At 38.9% G+C, this 17,263-nt stretch overlaps 1 protein-coding gene across 1 annotated transcript in view; it reads left to right on the forward strand.

The window, feature by feature from the left end:
• Window positions 1-17,263, forward strand: part of SVEP1 (sushi, von Willebrand factor type A, EGF and pentraxin domain containing 1) — a 186,639-nt gene that overhangs the window by 144,938 nt on the left and 24,438 nt on the right. Inside the window, exons 37-40 of the mRNA XM_007449809.1 lie at window positions 4,180-4,852; window positions 6,496-9,287; window positions 11,201-11,426; window positions 13,132-13,287. Coding sequence (XP_007449871.1) covers window positions 4,180-4,852; window positions 6,496-9,287; window positions 11,201-11,426; window positions 13,132-13,287 — 3,847 coding nt within the window. The remainder of the gene's footprint in view (window positions 1-4,179; window positions 4,853-6,495; window positions 9,288-11,200; window positions 11,427-13,131; window positions 13,288-17,263) is intronic.

Below are 17,263 nucleotides of genomic sequence, written 5' to 3' on the forward strand. Positions count from 1 at the left end.
AGTTTTGTGACATCAGAAGGTACGAAACACCCAACTAGCTTACTTCTATTAACCAATACTCTTTGGGTCATCCAGTTAATAAACCACTTAAATATCTTTCTGTTCTAGCACCATTTCTTCTGCTAAAATCTTATGAGAATCCTTGTCAAAGGAACTGTCAAAAACCATTTCCAGTTGATCTGTGCCTGCCACGTCTTCACCCATTAACCATCACAACGGTCAAAAACACGTAAGATCCTAGTGACCACTGCTTCCTTTTCCAGATGTTCATAGGCCATTCCTAGCTACTTGTAAGTCCCCACAAGTCCCCAGCTATATCACACTCCCATTTCTTTGTTCCTGTTACTTTTCTTCCTTTCCTGCTTCTTTCACAACTCTCCTCAAAAGCTATTTCATCTGGGGCTTCCCTGGTGGCGCAGTGCTTGAGAGTCCGCCTGCCGATGCAGGAGACGCGGGTTCGTGCCCCGTTTCGGGAGGATCCCACATGCCGCGGAGCGGCTGGGCCCGTGAGCCATGGCCGCTGAGCCTGCGCGTCTGGAGCCTGTGCTCCGCAAATGGGAGAGGCCACAACAGTGAGAGGCCCGCATAACGCAAGAAAAAAAAAAAAAAAAAAAAAAAGCTATTTCATCTGGGACACAAAGTACATGCACTGACATGGCCTTATACACTAGGGAAGGGATTCTTGCACATAGCATGGCCTAATTGCCTAATGAAGAACTAAATGTTGATTGAGAATCATAAAGAAAAGTCAAGTTCTTAAGTCAGAGAAAGGGATGGTGTCAATTCTAGGAAAGTATGGATAGTATTGAAAATGCAGTCTTTAAATTCATTTATTCAAAATACATATAGTTAGTGGTAATCCTCCATTATATTACAGAAGAGCTTTTTGCTGTGATTTTCCGTTGGGGAAGAGTCATTGGTGGAGATTGTCCAGCAGACCAGGGGTCAGAGGCCTAACAAAGTGCTGCCAGATTGCAAAACTCTATTCTTGTGTCCTCAAGAGGCTTTGAGGAATAAGGAAGATTCTGGAGGCAGAGGCTTCTGCCTCAAAGCAGTCAGTCCCATTACCTAAAGGAAGCACTCTATAGATGGCACAATGGATCCTAGTAAATCAGGGATGTCTCAGGTGATGTCTAGAAACTTCAGCCAATGAAATATGGTAGGAACATCAAAGGACCCCATGAAAATAATGATGCATGGTTCAAAGTGTGCAAAGGATGTAAATTGTGCTATAAAAATATAAAACATCAAGAGCCCCTATAGGAAGCATCCTAAATGCCCATCGACAGACGAATGGATAAAGAAGATGTGGTACATATATGCAATGGAATATTACTCAGCCATGAAAAGAAACAAAATTGAGTTATTTGCAGTGAGGTGGATGGACCTAGAATCTGTCATACAGAGTGAAGTAAGTCAGAAAGGGAAAAACAAATATCGTATATTAATGCATATATGTGCAATCTAGAAAAATGGTAAAACGTATGGACACCAAGTGGGGAAAGCTGGCGGGGGTGGGGTGGGGATGAATTGGGGATTGGGATTGACATATATATACTAATAGGTATAAAATAGATAGCTCATAAAAACCTGCTGTATAAAAAAAAGTAGATTAAACCAAGGATGTGAAAAATCTGTACACTGAAACTACAAAACATTGATAAATTGAAAAAGACCCCCAAAAAGAGCCTCTACAAATGGAGAACATTCTACACAGGAGTAGCAGAGTCTAGGCACTCAGACCTAGGGCAATGTATTTTGAATAATAAGATTATGCTTGTAACATACTGTCTTTGTATATCTTCCTGGATCCTTTAAGACAGAAGCCATCCAAAAATTTATTCAGCTCAGATTCTTATACAAAGACCTGAGCTTTTCCACAACAATGAACTGCAGCAGACCCTAACTGGAGACTGTGCTCAGCTATTGGGGAAGGCTATGAGTATTCACTTTGAGACCACTTCTATCCATAGCACGATATATGACTGTAGGTAGGGTAGGAACACACATCTTTGATGATGCTCTATCCTTTTTTCCTTGATCTTGCTGTTTCCTATAGATTTCCTAAATCTTGCCAGGATGGGTGAAGGAATTCTAATCTCTCTATAAGAGCCGATTCCTTATAAAACGAAAAGGGACCTCAGGAGAAATGTTTGCTAGCTAATGACTTAAGAATCTTTGCTGAAGGGCAGGTCAGATAAGTTGTACTAATGACACTGCCATACAGTTTCCACAGAACACCCACCGATTGTGATCTAACCGACCTCCTTTTAAAGAGAGGACATTGCAGCACTGTTTACAATAGCTAGAACGTGGAAGCAACCTAAGTGTCCATCGATAAATGAATGGATAAAGAAGATGTGGCACATATATACAATGGAATATTACTCAGCCATGAAAAGAAACAAAATTGAGTTATTTGTAGTGAGGTGGATGGACCTAGAGTCTGTCATACAGAGTGAAGTAAGTCAGAAAAAGAAAAACAAACACCGTATGCTAACACGTATATATGGAATCTAAAAAAAAAATGGTTCTGATGAACCTAGGGGCAGGACAGGAATAAAGATGCAGACATAGAGAATGGACTTGAGGACACGGGGAGGGGGAAGGGTAAGCTGGGATGAAGTGAGAGTAGCATTGACATGTATACACTACCAAATGTAAAATAGATGGTGGGAAGCAGCTGCATGGCACAGGGAGATCAGCTCGGTGCTTTGTGACCACCTAGATGGGTGGGATAGGGAGGGTGGGAGGGAGACACAAGAGGGAGGGGATATGGGGATATATGTATACGTATAGCTGATTCACTTTGTTGTACAGCAGAAACTAACACATTGTAAAGCAATTATACTCCAATAAAGATGTTAAAATAAATAAATACATACATACAAAGGGAGCGTCATCTCCTAAAAAAAAAAAAAAAAAGGAAGAGAGATAGAGCAACATCATGGGAAAGATAGAAGGGTTGGAATCCAGTAAACAAACTCAGATCCTACCTCTGCTGCTTGCACCCATGTGACTCTCAGCAGATTTCCTAGCCTGTCTGAACAACCATTCACTCATCTGCAAAATGAAGAAATTAGTATTTCTAAACAGGGTTCAATTGGTGCCAAATTATTTTAGTCCCCTTACGCTTCATTATTATCAAGGCGACGGACTGATCGGATGTTAGACAGTCCTTTCAAACTCCCTGTCCTCTTTCTCTTCAGTACAAAAGTGAGAATGAAAATCTGAATGACTCAAATGTAATTATTCTAATACTGCGTATCCTAATATTTTGTTCTGCTTCATTGAGAGAGCACTTGAGCATAATTAAGATTTTTGTAAGTCATCAATCTATCATCATATATGGGGAAATACCTGTGCATAAACAAAGCAAAATTTATTCGTGCTGGTTGAATAGCAGAGCCATATGCAGACACAGCTTTTAATGCTAACCACATGGTTAAGGGTTTAGGAAACAATGGAGATTGAAATTATAATCCCTCCTTTAAAGTTCATTGATTATAAGCAACTGGATACCTGGGTTCATCAGAGCTACCTGTGGTTCCTCAGAGCTTTTGTTTCAAAGACTAGTGATCAAATTGAGCAACGGAAATCATCTATAGATAGATGAAGTTCCAACTTTGAATTGAGTCAGACAGGACCATAGCTTAGTCCTCATTTTTATTTTTAAAGAAATGTGTAACAATTTTTAGAGTTTTTTTTTTAACATCTTTATTGGAGTGTAATTGCTTTACAATGGTGTGTTAGTTTCTGCTTTAAAACAAAGTGAATCAGCTATACATATACATGTATCCCCATATCCCCTCCCTCTTGCGTCTCCCTCCCACCCTCCCTATCTCACCCCTCTAGGTGGTCACAAAGCACCGAGCTGATCTCCCTGTGCTATGCGGCTGCTTCCCACTAGCTATCTATTTTACATTTGGTAGTATAAATAGCAAAATCCACCTCCCTTTCTGAACAAGCCCTAATATTAATAACAAGATGTATATCTTAAATGAAGGTCATTTGATCAATAAGCTCAAATTCAAATAGTAAATATTGTTTTAAAGGATAAAGGATAAAAGTAAAGTTATTGGTGGAAAGATTTAAAAAATAAAAGCAGAATAAGAAGATGCAAACACCTTTTCTCAAATAATGTGCTTAGTTACTGTTCCTTTCTCCCTAATCTCATAGCTACACCCTTGCCGGTCCTGACACCATTGAGTGCCTGGCCAATGGCAAGTGGAGCAGAAGTGACCAGCAGTGTCTGGCTGTCTCCTGTGATGAGCCCCCCAGTGTGGAACATGCCTCTCCAGAGACTGCCCATCGGTTATTTGGAGACATTGCATTCTACTATTGTTCAGATGGTTACAGCCTGGCAGACAACTCCCAGCTCCTCTGCAATGCCCAGGGCAAGTGGGTTCCCCCAGAAGGTCAGGCCGTGCCCCGTTGTATAGCTCATTTTTGTGAAAAACCCCCTGCTGTTTCCTACAGCATCTTGGAATCTGTGAGCAAAGCAAAATTTGCCGCAGGCTCAGTTGTGAGCTTCAAATGCACAGAGGGTTTCGTACTGAACACCTCAGCAAAGATTGAATGTCTGAGAGGTGGGCAGTGGAATCCTTCCCCCATGTCCATCCAGTGCATCCCCGTGCGCTGCGGAGAGCCACCCCGCATCATGAACGGCTATGCGATTGGATCAAACTACAGTTTTGGAGCCGTCGTGGCTTATAGCTGCAACAGGGGCTTCTACATCAAAGGCGAGAAGAAGAGCGCCTGCGAAGCCACGGGACAGTGGAGTAGCCCCATACCCACATGCCACCCTGTATCTTGCAATGAACCACCAAAGGTTGAGAATGGCTTTCTGGAGGTAAGAGACTGATTCACAAGTGTCCATGGCTTTCATCGTTTACAGGGCCAGCCCATTGTAGCTTATTCAGAAGCAGGGACACGAATAGACTAATAGGTGAATAACAGAAGCTGCTAAGTCTATTGGTGGTAAATATTGGAGAGAATTTGATAGCGGTCATGAATCCTTTTAATCTACAGCTTTCTACCTTCTACTAGCATATAGGCACTTGAAACACTTTTAAGGCAATATTTTAGCCCAGCTATGGCATTAGAATAAAATAGTTTTTAAGAGATACTATTTTGATTTATAAAAAGTTACTCCAAGATGGATGTATTGTTTATTTTTATAGAAATCAAGGTCTAAATGGAACCTAGAGAAATCTGTTATCATTTCTTATTTTTAGACAAAAGATAAGGGTAAACCATCCATTCACCATAAGGTGGTTTTTGCAGTTTTCTTTCAGGGAACCTAAAGGTAATTTCATCAGGACAAAGGGTTTTGTCAGATCCACACATATCCTCCTTTCTCGTTACTTTGTGTCTTCTCATTAAATCTATCAAGAAAACAGGAATAACAATCTGTTCCCCCAAATCAAGGGTCATTTTAAAGAGACAGCATTCTAATTAAACACTTGTTTAAAACCCACGCATACATAGTACCTTTTCTCCTTTATATTCTAAAACAACAGTGAATGCCTTTTATTTAAGACTTTTGCTCAGATGTATTAGCTTTCCATTGTAAGGAGGCTTTCTTCATTTATTCATTTAACAAATATTTCTGGAGCTCCTACTAGGTGCCGGGTAAGCACTCGAGATCTAGTATTTAATAACACGGATTAGGTCTGTGATGGCATGGTGTTTACATGCATGTGGGGTACCCAAGGAATAGATAAATAAACAAAACAAATAATCATGTCCAAATACCAAGAAGTTCACTGCACCACAGAAGCTAGACATACCATTAACAAAAGAACCATTGCAATCTTTTTTAAAGTTTTCATAAGTAATTCATCTTTGTACTGCCTAAAAATGACCTCTTATTATGTTATTCACATATATTTGAATGTTGAGAGTATGAATATTAAATTTTTTGTTTAAAAGGTAAAATATTACTTTTTATTTTCCACCCTTACGTTATGGCAGCAATTTTTTAAAATTATATTGAGAATGAACACAAAACTCTGACAGTAGGTCCATATCCATAAAAAAATTTGTTTTTCTTATTATCTAACAGCGTAAACAAATGTATGTTTGTGTATGTTTCCTTTTCTGTGAGTAAAACAACACACTATAGCACTGCTTTGGTCGGTGAGATTTTTTTAATTTACCAAGTAATTTATAATTTCTGGTAGTGCTCCATCAACTCATCAGTCGTTTTAGAGACTATTGATCTTTACTTATTATGGGCTTACCACTGTGGCCAACATTTCTGCTGTAGGGATTACCTAATTTGACCTTCTGCCATCCTTTTTGTTTATTTAAATAAAAAAAATAGAGTGGACCTATTGGAAAAATACAAGTCCTCATTTGCTTATGTCTTAACTGATACATTTTAACATAGGCATTTTAGCTTAGTTCTTCTTTACTGTGATTTGCTGTATTTTGTCAGTTATATTACGTGTTATACAAATTGTGCTTCATTGTTTTCTCCCTGTTATGCAGCATACAGCTGGCAGGACCTTTGAGAGTGAAGTGAGATACCGGTGTAACCCAGGCTATAAGTCAGTCGGAAGTCCTGTATTTGTCTGCCAAGCCAATCGCCACTGGCACAGTGAATCCCCTCTGTCATGCATCCCTCTCAACTGTGGAAAACCTCCCCCGGTCCAGAATGGCTACAGGAAAGGAGAAAATTTTGAAGTAGGGTCCAAGGTTCAGTTTTTCTGCAATGAGGGTTACGAGCTTATTGGTGATCATTCTTGGACATGCCTGAAATCTGGCAAATGGAATAAGAAGCCAAACCAAAAGTGTGTGCCCGCCAAGTGCCCAGAGCCACCCCTCTTGGAGAACCAACTGGTTTTGAAGGAGTTGCCCACCGAGGTGGGAGTGGTGACATTTTCCTGTAAGGAAGGGAACGCCCTCCAGGGCCCCTCTGTCCTGAAATGCTTGCCATCCCAGCAGTGGAATGATTCTTTTCCTGTTTGTAAGATGGTTCTTTGCCTCCCTCCTCCTCTGATCTCCTTTGGTGTCCCTGCCCCTTCTTCTGCTCTTCATTTTGGAAGTACTGTCAAGTATTCTTGTGTGGATGGGTTTTTCTTAAGAGGAGATCCTACCACCTTCTGCCAGGCTGATGGCACCTGGAGCTCTCCACTGCCAGAATGTGTGCCAGTAGAATGCCCCCAACCTGAGGAAATCCTCAATGGCATCATTGACGTGCAAGGTCTTGCCTATCTGAGCACAGCTCTCTATACCTGCAAGCCAGGCTTTGAGTTGGTGGGCAATTCTACCACTCTTTGTGGGGAAAATGGTCACTGGCTTGGAAGAAAACCAACCTGTAGACCCATTGAGTGCCCAAAGCCCAAGGAGATTTCGAATGGCAAATTCTCTTACACAAACCTACACTATGGACAGACCATTACCTACTCTTGTGACCGGGGCTTCAGGCTCAAAGGTCCCAGAGCCTTGACTTGTTTAGAGACAGGTGATTGGGATGTGGATGTCCCATCTTGCAGTGCCATCCACTGTGATCCCCCACATCCCATTGAAAACGGTTTCGTAGAAGGCGCAGATTACAGCTATGGTGCCATGATCATCTACAGCTGTTTCCCTGGGTTCCAGGTAGCTGGTCACGCCATGCAGACCTGTGAAGAGTCGGGATGGTCAAGCTCCATCCCGACGTGTGTACTCATAGACTGCGGTCTCCCCCCTCACATTGATTTTGGAGACTGTACTAAGGTCAGAGACGGTCAGGAGTATTTTAACCAAGAAGAAGACATGATGGAAGTTCCATATCTGACTCCTCACCCGCCTCATCATCTGGGAACAGTGGCCAAAACCTGGGGAAACACAAAGGGATCTTCTGCTACACATTCAGCAAAATTCCAATACAACACCCTGGTTTCATACACCTGTAATCCAGGATATGAACTCTTGGGGAACCCTGTGCTGATCTGCCAGGAGGATGGAACTTGGAATGGCAGTGCGCCATCATGCATTTCAGTTGAATGTGATCTGCCTGTTGCTCCTGAAAACGGCTTTTTGCATTTTACAGAGACTACCATGGGCAGTGCCATACAGTATAGCTGCAAACCTGGGCACACTCTGGTGGGCTCCGACGTAAGACTTTGTCTACAGAATAGAGAATGGAGTGGTACCTCCCCACTCTGTGAGGCCATCTCATGCCCCAAACCAAATCTAGTTATGAATGGCTCCATCAAAGGAAGCAACTACACTTACCTGAGCATATTGTACTATGAGTGTAATCCTGGGTATGTGTTGAACGGCACTGACAGGAGAACGTGTCAGGAAAATAAAAATTGGGATAGGAATGAGCCAATTTGTATTCCCGTGGACTGTGGTTCACCTCCAGTCTCAGCAAATGGCCAGGTAAAGGGAGAGGAATATACATTCCAAAAAGAGGTTGAGTACACTTGCGATGAAGGGTTCTTGCTGGAGGGGGCCAGCAGTCGTGTTTGTCTTGCTGATGGAAGTTGGAGTGGGACGACTCCCATCTGTGTGCCTGTCAGGTGTTCCCCCCCACTACAGGTGGCAAATGGGGTGATGGATGGCCTGGACTATGGCTTCGGGAAGAAAGTGGTGTTCCATTGTCAAGACGGCTATGTGTTGCACGGTGCCCCCAAACTCATCTGTCAATCAGATGGTAACTGGGATGCCCAGGTTCCTCTCTGTAAACCAGTCAACTGTGGCCCTCCTGAAGATCTTGCCCATGGCTTCCCTAATGGCTTCTCCTTTTATCATGGGGGGCATATACAGTATCAGTGCTTTCCCGGTTATAAGCTCCATGGAAGTCCTTCAAGAAAGTGTCTCTCCAATAGTTCCTGGAGTGGCAGCCCACCTTCCTGCCTGCCTTGCACGTGTTCCCCACCAGTCATTCAAAATGGAGCAGTCAACAGGACAGATTTTGGTTGCGGACAGGCAGCTCGGATTCAGTGCTTCAAAGGCTTCCAGCTCCTGGGGCTTTCTGAAATCACCTGCGAAGCCAGTGGCCAATGGAGCTCTGGCTTCCCACGCTGTGAACACACTTCTTGCGGTTCTCCCCCAACGATACCAAATGCATTCACCAGTGAGAGTGGCTCTTTGGAGGAAAATGTGATAACTTACAACTGCAGATCTGGGTACGTCATCCGAGGCAGTTCAGATCTGATTTGTACAGAGAAAGGGACGTGGAGCCAGCCTTATCCTGTCTGCGAGCCCCTGTCCTGTGGACCCCCACCACCTGTCTCCGGTGCGGTGGCAACTGGAGAGGTACACACCTATGGAAGTAAAGTGAAACTCAGGTAAGACCATGGCTCTAGAGTCTCCAAGGGGCACAGGCAGGAGGGTTGTAAAATGAAAAGTGATAGGTCAAAAATTTAGCTGACTGGGAAGAAAACACCCTCTCTGGGCTGCTGTCCAAAAACTGAAGTTTTACCACTTGGATTTATTCTATCCACAGTTATGCAGAAATCCATTGACTTGTAAGAATAAATTTCTACACTTTCAGACTGTAGTTCCTAATATAATTATCATATTCTGTTGCACTTCATGGAACAGCAAGATCCTCTAGCTAGCTTTAATATCTCTTAAATCACAGGCTCTTTTTTAAACATTATGCTGATAGGTTTCTTTGGTATCACCTAATGATTATATTCATATATGCAAATGTGGGGGAAATAAGGCAAAAGCTGAAGAATTCAGGTCAAAAATCACATACTTTAATTGGTCAACATTAATAGGGAGATAATCTTGAGGGGACATCCAACCCATGCTATCTGAGCAAACTGAGCATTTAATGCACAGGTAGTGATTTTTGCTGAAAAGTTCTCTATTTAAAATGCAGTATTAAAAAAAGATGAGAAAATATGGAATGAATTTATAAATTAGACTTTTATTGGAATAAATGCCTGTAATGTGTAAATATGTCTCAACCCTCTAAATCAATTTGCATTTTATTGATATCTCTGAAGGAATTATGGATTATCCTTCACATACTGGCTTCTTAGATTTTATTAATAATTTAATAACTCTTCTTAAGCTTGTCTGTTGTAGACATTTTAGCTCTACCTTCATTTTCTCTTAATTACAGTAAGAAATAGACCCAAGGGAGGGTTGTCACTGTAATGAAACCTAAACAATAGTGGATTATGCACCAAGAAGAACAACAAAAATTATTCCTCACTTTTGACATTATGCATTTTCAATTTTCTATTTGGATGTTGGTGTCTCAGATAGCTTGAGAAATCACAATAAGACCTGCTTCCCAAGACTCTCCTGTTCGTTTTTCCTTGTGTGTTGATTGTCTTCAGATCTTCACTTATTAGTAAACAGATCATTCCAAGTTTGCAAAACCTGTGACTGCTACCTGGCCTGGTAACTTGTGAAATTTAAAAAATATATCCACCCAATAAATGTTAGTTAATTAAAAAAGCAGCATAGTATAGTGGTAAAAAGCATGGACTCTAGAGCCAGATTCCATAGGTAGGAATCTCAGCTCTGTTGCTTCCTGGGAAAGTTCTTTAATCTCTCTGGTGTCAGTTTCATCATCTGAAAAATGGGCATAAAGAAAATAATCACACCTATTCATAGGGTTGACATGAGAATGGGTTCGTATTTGTAAAGCAGTTAGAACAGTGACTAGAATTTAACAAATGCTCCGTAAACATTTGCTGAATGAAAAAATGCAAATTTTAAAAATCATAGAGGGTTTTAGAGCCAGCTTGACTTGAGTTTGAACACCAATACTACTGTTACATGATACCTACCTACTAAACAGAGTTAAAAGACACACCCTATGTAGAGGACTTCATTTGGCACAAAGTAGATTCCCCCAAAATGTTAATTGTGTTATATTCTTACTAGTATCTGAGTCTATTTTGGACTTCGTCTAGAGTTTCTTGAACTGTTAGATATTTTCATAATAAAAATAAATTTAATAATGATATTATCCAGAACAAAGGTAAGTCATGTCAACAACATTTAAAGCAACTTTAGACTTGGCTAATCCTTAATGTGGATAACTAAGGATTCATCTGGTTGTCATTGTTTTCTTGGTGTTTTTGCAAGGCAGCTCCATCCCCCTGACATTTGAGTCATTTTTAATACATCACATAAAATGTCTACTAAGCTTTATAACAGCTTCTTGAATCCAAGAATAAGTCACCAACTATATTGCACTCCCTTTAAGGCACTCATTTTTACTTTTCCATTGCAGGTGTCTAGAAGGTTATATGATGGATACAGAGATAGACACATTTACCTGTCAGAAAGATGGTCGTTGGTTCCCTGAGAGAATCTCTTGCAGTCCTAAGAAATGTCCTTTGCCAGCAAGCATAACACACATACTTGTTCATGGGGATGATTTCAGTGTGAATAAGCAAGTTTCTGTGTCATGTGCAAAAGGGTATACCTATGAGGGGGTTAATATATCAACATGTCAGGTAAGATTATCTGTCTTAATTAGAACATGTAGGGTATAACTCATTTATATATTATACTATGCGTGTGTGTGTGTGTGTGTGTGGTTATATATGTAAGTGTATATTATACTATATGTGTGTGTATATAGATATATGTATATGTAAGTGTGTGGATATAGATATACATATACATATATCCACACAGGCAGTATCTTGCTGTCCTGAAAAGAGAAAATGTCTCGTTTCCAACCATGTCAAAGAATTTGAGAAGTTTTTTGGTAGAAATATAATAAAATATATCTTTCTTTCCAATGGTCCCAGTTTTAAAAATAAGAAAGTGCCAAGGGCAGGTGAAAAATCCCAAAGGTAAATAAAACGTTAAACTATAACAAGAGATTCATGACAGATTAACTTTGTGTATGGTCTACACATAGACTCTCTATGTGTAGAAATGAGGCCTAATTTTTACCAAATATTTTTCCAGTTTTAGTAGAAGAGCAAAGTTAGCAGAAACATAAATTGGAGTCAAATTCTGCCTCTGCTTACTACTTGTGTCACTTTAATAAAGCTACTTAGAATTGCCAAACTCCTATCAGTGTGGTATTAGTGTAAAATTCGGTAGAAGGGGAAATGAATGGAATGGAAGAAATAAGTCAAAAGTAGATCCTGATAAAGGAATCATCACAAGTCAGTGAAGAAAGGAATCATTAATAAACAAATCATTCTGATACAATGAAGTAACCACTAGGGAAAAAAATTAATACATACCAAAATAAACTCCAGATATATCCAAAGAAAACAGTACTATGTAACTTTTAAAAGTTAATACCCAGAATCATTTGTGCAAAAAATATATTTATTGAAGCATTATTTACAGTGTTGAAAAATTAGATGCAGTGTATATTTCTGACATTAGGGGAATGGTTAATTACGAGGCAGGCATATATATATGTATATATATATATATATATATAAAATTATTTCTAGCTTATCTGTAGAATAAAGGGCTTAGCCTCAAGTCTTGTTTCAGATAGCTATTCAACTCATATGCTATTTCCTCAAAGAAAACAAAACAACATTAGCAAGAGAATAACAGTCTTCAAGGGAAACATCTGTGTACACCTCACTATACCTGAAAAGAAGGCTGGAAAATGTTAATTCTAACTGTGGTGGGTGAGGAAATAAAGTAAATGTATGTGTGTCTTTTTTTTTTCTTTAACTATGTGACTTGCTCACGATATATGATAGAATGTTTTCAAGTATTCATGTTGGGAAGGGAGAAAAGGAAGCCATCTTTTTAAACTTTGGATTGTGTGCCTGAAAGTTGCTGTTTCTCATCAACTTTAGATTAAAACGCAGAATTATGTAAAATAGAAGGGTGTATTGCTGTAAGTCATGGAATATTTGTATCTACCATCCAGTCCTCATGCATCATAATGAAAACATACTTTTTGGTGTTCTTGATTTTTTAAAGGATTCTATTAGGAAGAGAATGCTTGTTTTGTGAGTTTCAGAAATGTCTAAAATTGTTTAGCGATGACTGTTAAAGCCATCTGATAATTAATGTGTGTTTTTTAAGGCCAAAGAAAATAACTGGCAGAAGTAGGACCAAGTTCTAGGTCCTCTGACTATCATTTGCGGATTATTCTGTTTTACAACCAATATTTGCAGATTTCTTCATTCATGTGTACTAATTTCTAAATGTAACTTATAACTTGTTATTTAGATTGATGGCACCTGGGAGCCACCATTTTCTGATGAATCCTGCAGTCCAGTTTCTTGTGGGAAACCTGTAAGTCCAGAACATGGGTTTGTGTTTGGCGGTGAATACAGCTTTGAAAGCATGATTATTTATCACTGTGAAACTGGTTATGAACTAGAGGTAAGAGAACAAATTGTTTAACTAGCATTAATTTGTTTTTCCAATATACTTAGGAATATTTTTAGTGTTACGCCATTTTGTTTCACTGATTTGGGTCCTAAAAGACTTTTCTATACTTTGTTGCCTTATATTTTAGCACTCTCTAAGAAATATTTAAAGTGACTTACAATTTTAAAAAGCAAAGTAAGTCTCAAATTAAAGAATCAAAGCCATGAAAAAAGAGGAACTCTGTATACCAGCCACAAGACTTTAGTTGGTCATTTAAACCTGTGTTTTCGCCTCCTATTAATTGTATTCTACACAGTCCATCCGTCACTGTGGGGAGGCAACCATAAGAATTTAGTTATACAAAGCTAGGGTTTCCTCAAGCAATGGGCCCAAATACCTTGGAAGGTTTTTGATTGAGATTCCAGGTTCCCACAAGGCAGGTGTGGCCTGAAAAAATCCCCAGAGCAGTTCTAACCAAATACCATGATAGGTCTCAAGACCACGCTTGCCTGGTTTGTAATATTAAAATCCCATCAGCAGCACCTATTTACTTTGGTGTGAATGCTGCAGTCAGTTTTGCTAAAAGCATGATCACATTATCAAACTTGAACTTTAAGAGGCCTGTTTTATATTACATAATGTTGTCCTTTGGTTTTTCGGGAAACTTCTTTCCTGTTTTGCTGTTATAATTGTATGAAATGTAGGTTTTGCAGAAGTATGCATTGCCAGTGATTTGTTAAATGTGTATAGCATGTTCCATTTTTTTTCTACTGACCATAGAACCAGAGAATTTCCATAAGATAGGTCCATGAAAGCTGGAACTAGGCTTAGGTGGATCTTGTTTTATTTTCCTCAAAAGACTTTTTTTTTAAAAAAAAGGTGGGGGGAAAGAAGGATGGTAATGTAATGGTTATTGCAGTTGAAGAGTTTTTCTGTTTTTGAAACTCAGTTGCTCTTCACGCGAGAGTACTAATCTTGCAATTTGTTAAGAAGGAAAGTGGTATAAAATCTAAACAAATATATAGCAAACTGATGGGTCATTAAATTTGAGGAAGTAGATAATTTACCTTAAAAATTTTGGAAATATCCCAGTGTTAACCACAAAATTGAGAGAGATGCTATAACAATTATTCTTATTCCAAGCTACATGTTTGAATCACCTGAGAAAGTTTTTCTAAATATTAATGTCCAGTTACTTACAGAAATAACCAAGTCCAGGTCTGGAACATGAAATGTAAAAGATTAGCCTAGAAAAGCTTATCATATGAGTTAGGAAGGAACCTATCAAAGGTGACATGTTAAAAGAAAAACTCAGGAGCCAATTGGATGAGGCTTCCACAGGCCAAGATGAGACCATTTTAGCATCAATAAGGGTAATAATTTTAATGGACTGAAATACATCAAATACGTCATGAATGACAGTAGAGTCACAATAATACTAGAAGAAAATTAGTTGGTAACTTTTAGGGGATGCCCATGAGCAAATTCATTAGTTTGATAACACAACGAAAGGAGGAAAAGTATCTTTTCAATGCTAACTGGATGACTAAGTAACCAAATAGTAGATGAAATCAGTCAATAATGATAGAATTTAAATCTCAGAATTTGCAACTCTTATGAATTAATGGATTTAGGTTATCATCATCATGGCTACTGATGTCAGAAAAAAAAATAGAGGCACCCAGACATTATAATGCCTCTGGATGGAAAAACACACCATTAGGGAAAAGTCTTACCAAACAAAGAAGTGTTGAATTTGAATTTTTGCATTTTTAACGAGTGCCTCAGATACCAAAGGTCAGTGGCTGGAAAAGTGGTTAAGAATAGGGACTTGGTCCCAGCAGACCTCTGTTACAGGCTCTCCGCTGTTGCTGGATGAAAGATGTTGGGGAACTGACTGAACCTCTCTGAGCCTATGTTTCAACCCCTCTGTAGTAGAAATGCCATAACCACCTTTGCAAAGTTACTGCAAGGACTGGAGATAAAAGAAAGTGGCAAGCAGCACCCTTTATGCCGCTGAGGCTGCACGTCCGGAGCCTGTGCTCCGCGATGGGAGAGGCCACAACAGTGGGAGGCCCGCGTACCGAAAAAAAAAAAAAAAAAAAAAACTTAAAAAAAAAAAATCACTACAGGCAACTGAGGAATAAATCAAAATAACTCAAAAATGAGATAGTCATGTTCTAAAATCGCTGGTAGTGAGCAATAAAGTAAAAAAAAAAAAAAAAAAAAACTTTAAAAAAAAAAATCACTACAGGCAACTGAGGAATAAATCAAAATAACTCAAAAATGAGATAGTCATGTTCTAAAATCGCTGGTAGTGAGCAATAAAGTGGTATCTATGATTCTAAAACTTACTATAACTGTCTAACTTAATTGTTGATTAAAGATACATTATGTCAGAAATAGTAACTTGATGCTAATCTGGATCTAAAACTCCGGATAAAAAACAAAACAAAAACAAGATAAGTAAAGCGATAGAGAGAGAAAAAGAAAGAAGGAAAAGCATGATAAAAGTTGCAACTTGCTAAGGAGGGAACCAACAGATGGTGTTTGATTTTTTTTTTTTTTTTTTTTTCACATCAGTAGTTACACAAAATAGAGTTGAGTTTTTATTGGAACAAAAATTGACATAATTGAAACAGAATATTATGTGAATTATTGGAAGAAAAAGGAAAATATCTTAGTTGGAAAAATGCTAACCTATTGACTAAAATTAGCTACTTGAGTGTAGTCCACTCTGGAAGTACCCAAATAGGGAGCTGGCTTGGATGGCTTGTCATATACTTCCTCAAAAGTAATAAAGAGGGCTTCCCTGGTGGCGCAGTGGTTGAGAGTCCACCTGCCGATGCAGGGGACACGCGGTCGTGCCCCGGTCCGGGAAGATCCCACATGCCGCGGAGCGGCTGGGCCCGTGAGCCATGGCGGCTGAGCCTGTGCGTCCCGAGCCTTTGCTCCGCAACGGGAGAGGCCACAGCAGTGAGAGGCCCGCGTACCGCAAAAAAAAAAAAAAAAAAAAAAGGAATAAAGAAATTCACAAACTAGAATAGTATATTTTCCTGTGCATACATAAGTATATAAACACAACAAAAGTACAGCAAATGTTCACAGGGTTTATCTCTGAATGAAGAATCCTAGAATCCTTTGTACTTTTCTTTCATGTTTTCCAACCTTTCTGTAGTCAAAACATATTATTTTTTCAATAAGAAGAAAATAATATATATTTTCAAAAATTTAATTTTATTGGTTCAGTTATTTTCTTGGAAAGTCAGGAGAGTATCCTTCCATCAAAGTCAATGGAATTTTTATATGTAAAGATTTGTCAGTAATTAAACTGATAGCTCAAAGTAAATACCTTTGAATAGAAGATTAAGGATAAAAGACATCAGTCAATCAGATAAAAACCAAAGTAGAGGTGATTGCTCCTTTTCAGACATCTTGCTAATTTAGAACACAGCTTCAAGAGGATATGTATCCAAAGAGCTCTGAGGATTGAAAAGCCATGAGACAAAATCCATGTGCTAAGGTTCATATACTTGACTTAGAGTCAAGCCCCTTAATACATTACTTGGAACCTAATCTTTTTTTTTTTTAACATATAATGTTAGAGAATTTTATTTATCTTATTATTCCATAGTAAATTAGGAATTTAAAACATGGGAAGAGGTTATCATTAGGAACACGGATGATTACAGTAAAAGATAAACAACAAAGAAAGAGGAAGCAAGGACGCATAAAAATTATATCCAGACGTAAAAACCCAGTAATCTTAGCCTAGCTCAGCCCATAATAACTCTAGGGGGCGCAGACAGCCTGTATAGCCCCCAAGGGCTATGGGATATTGGAAAATATACCCAAAGTGCATTGAATAACAACTATAAATATTTTTAAAAGTAAATTACATTATTTTTACTCTATTTCTGAAGGCAGGGAAATAAATTTTAGAAAGATTTTTACTCAAAATATATAAAATTTTACTTGCTCGGGATCT

Source organism: Lipotes vexillifer, unplaced genomic scaffold (assembly GCF_000442215.2).
Source record: "Lipotes vexillifer unplaced genomic scaffold, Lipotes_vexillifer_v1.1 scaffold230, whole genome shotgun sequence".
NCBI lineage: Eukaryota > Metazoa > Chordata > Mammalia > Artiodactyla > Lipotidae > Lipotes > Lipotes vexillifer.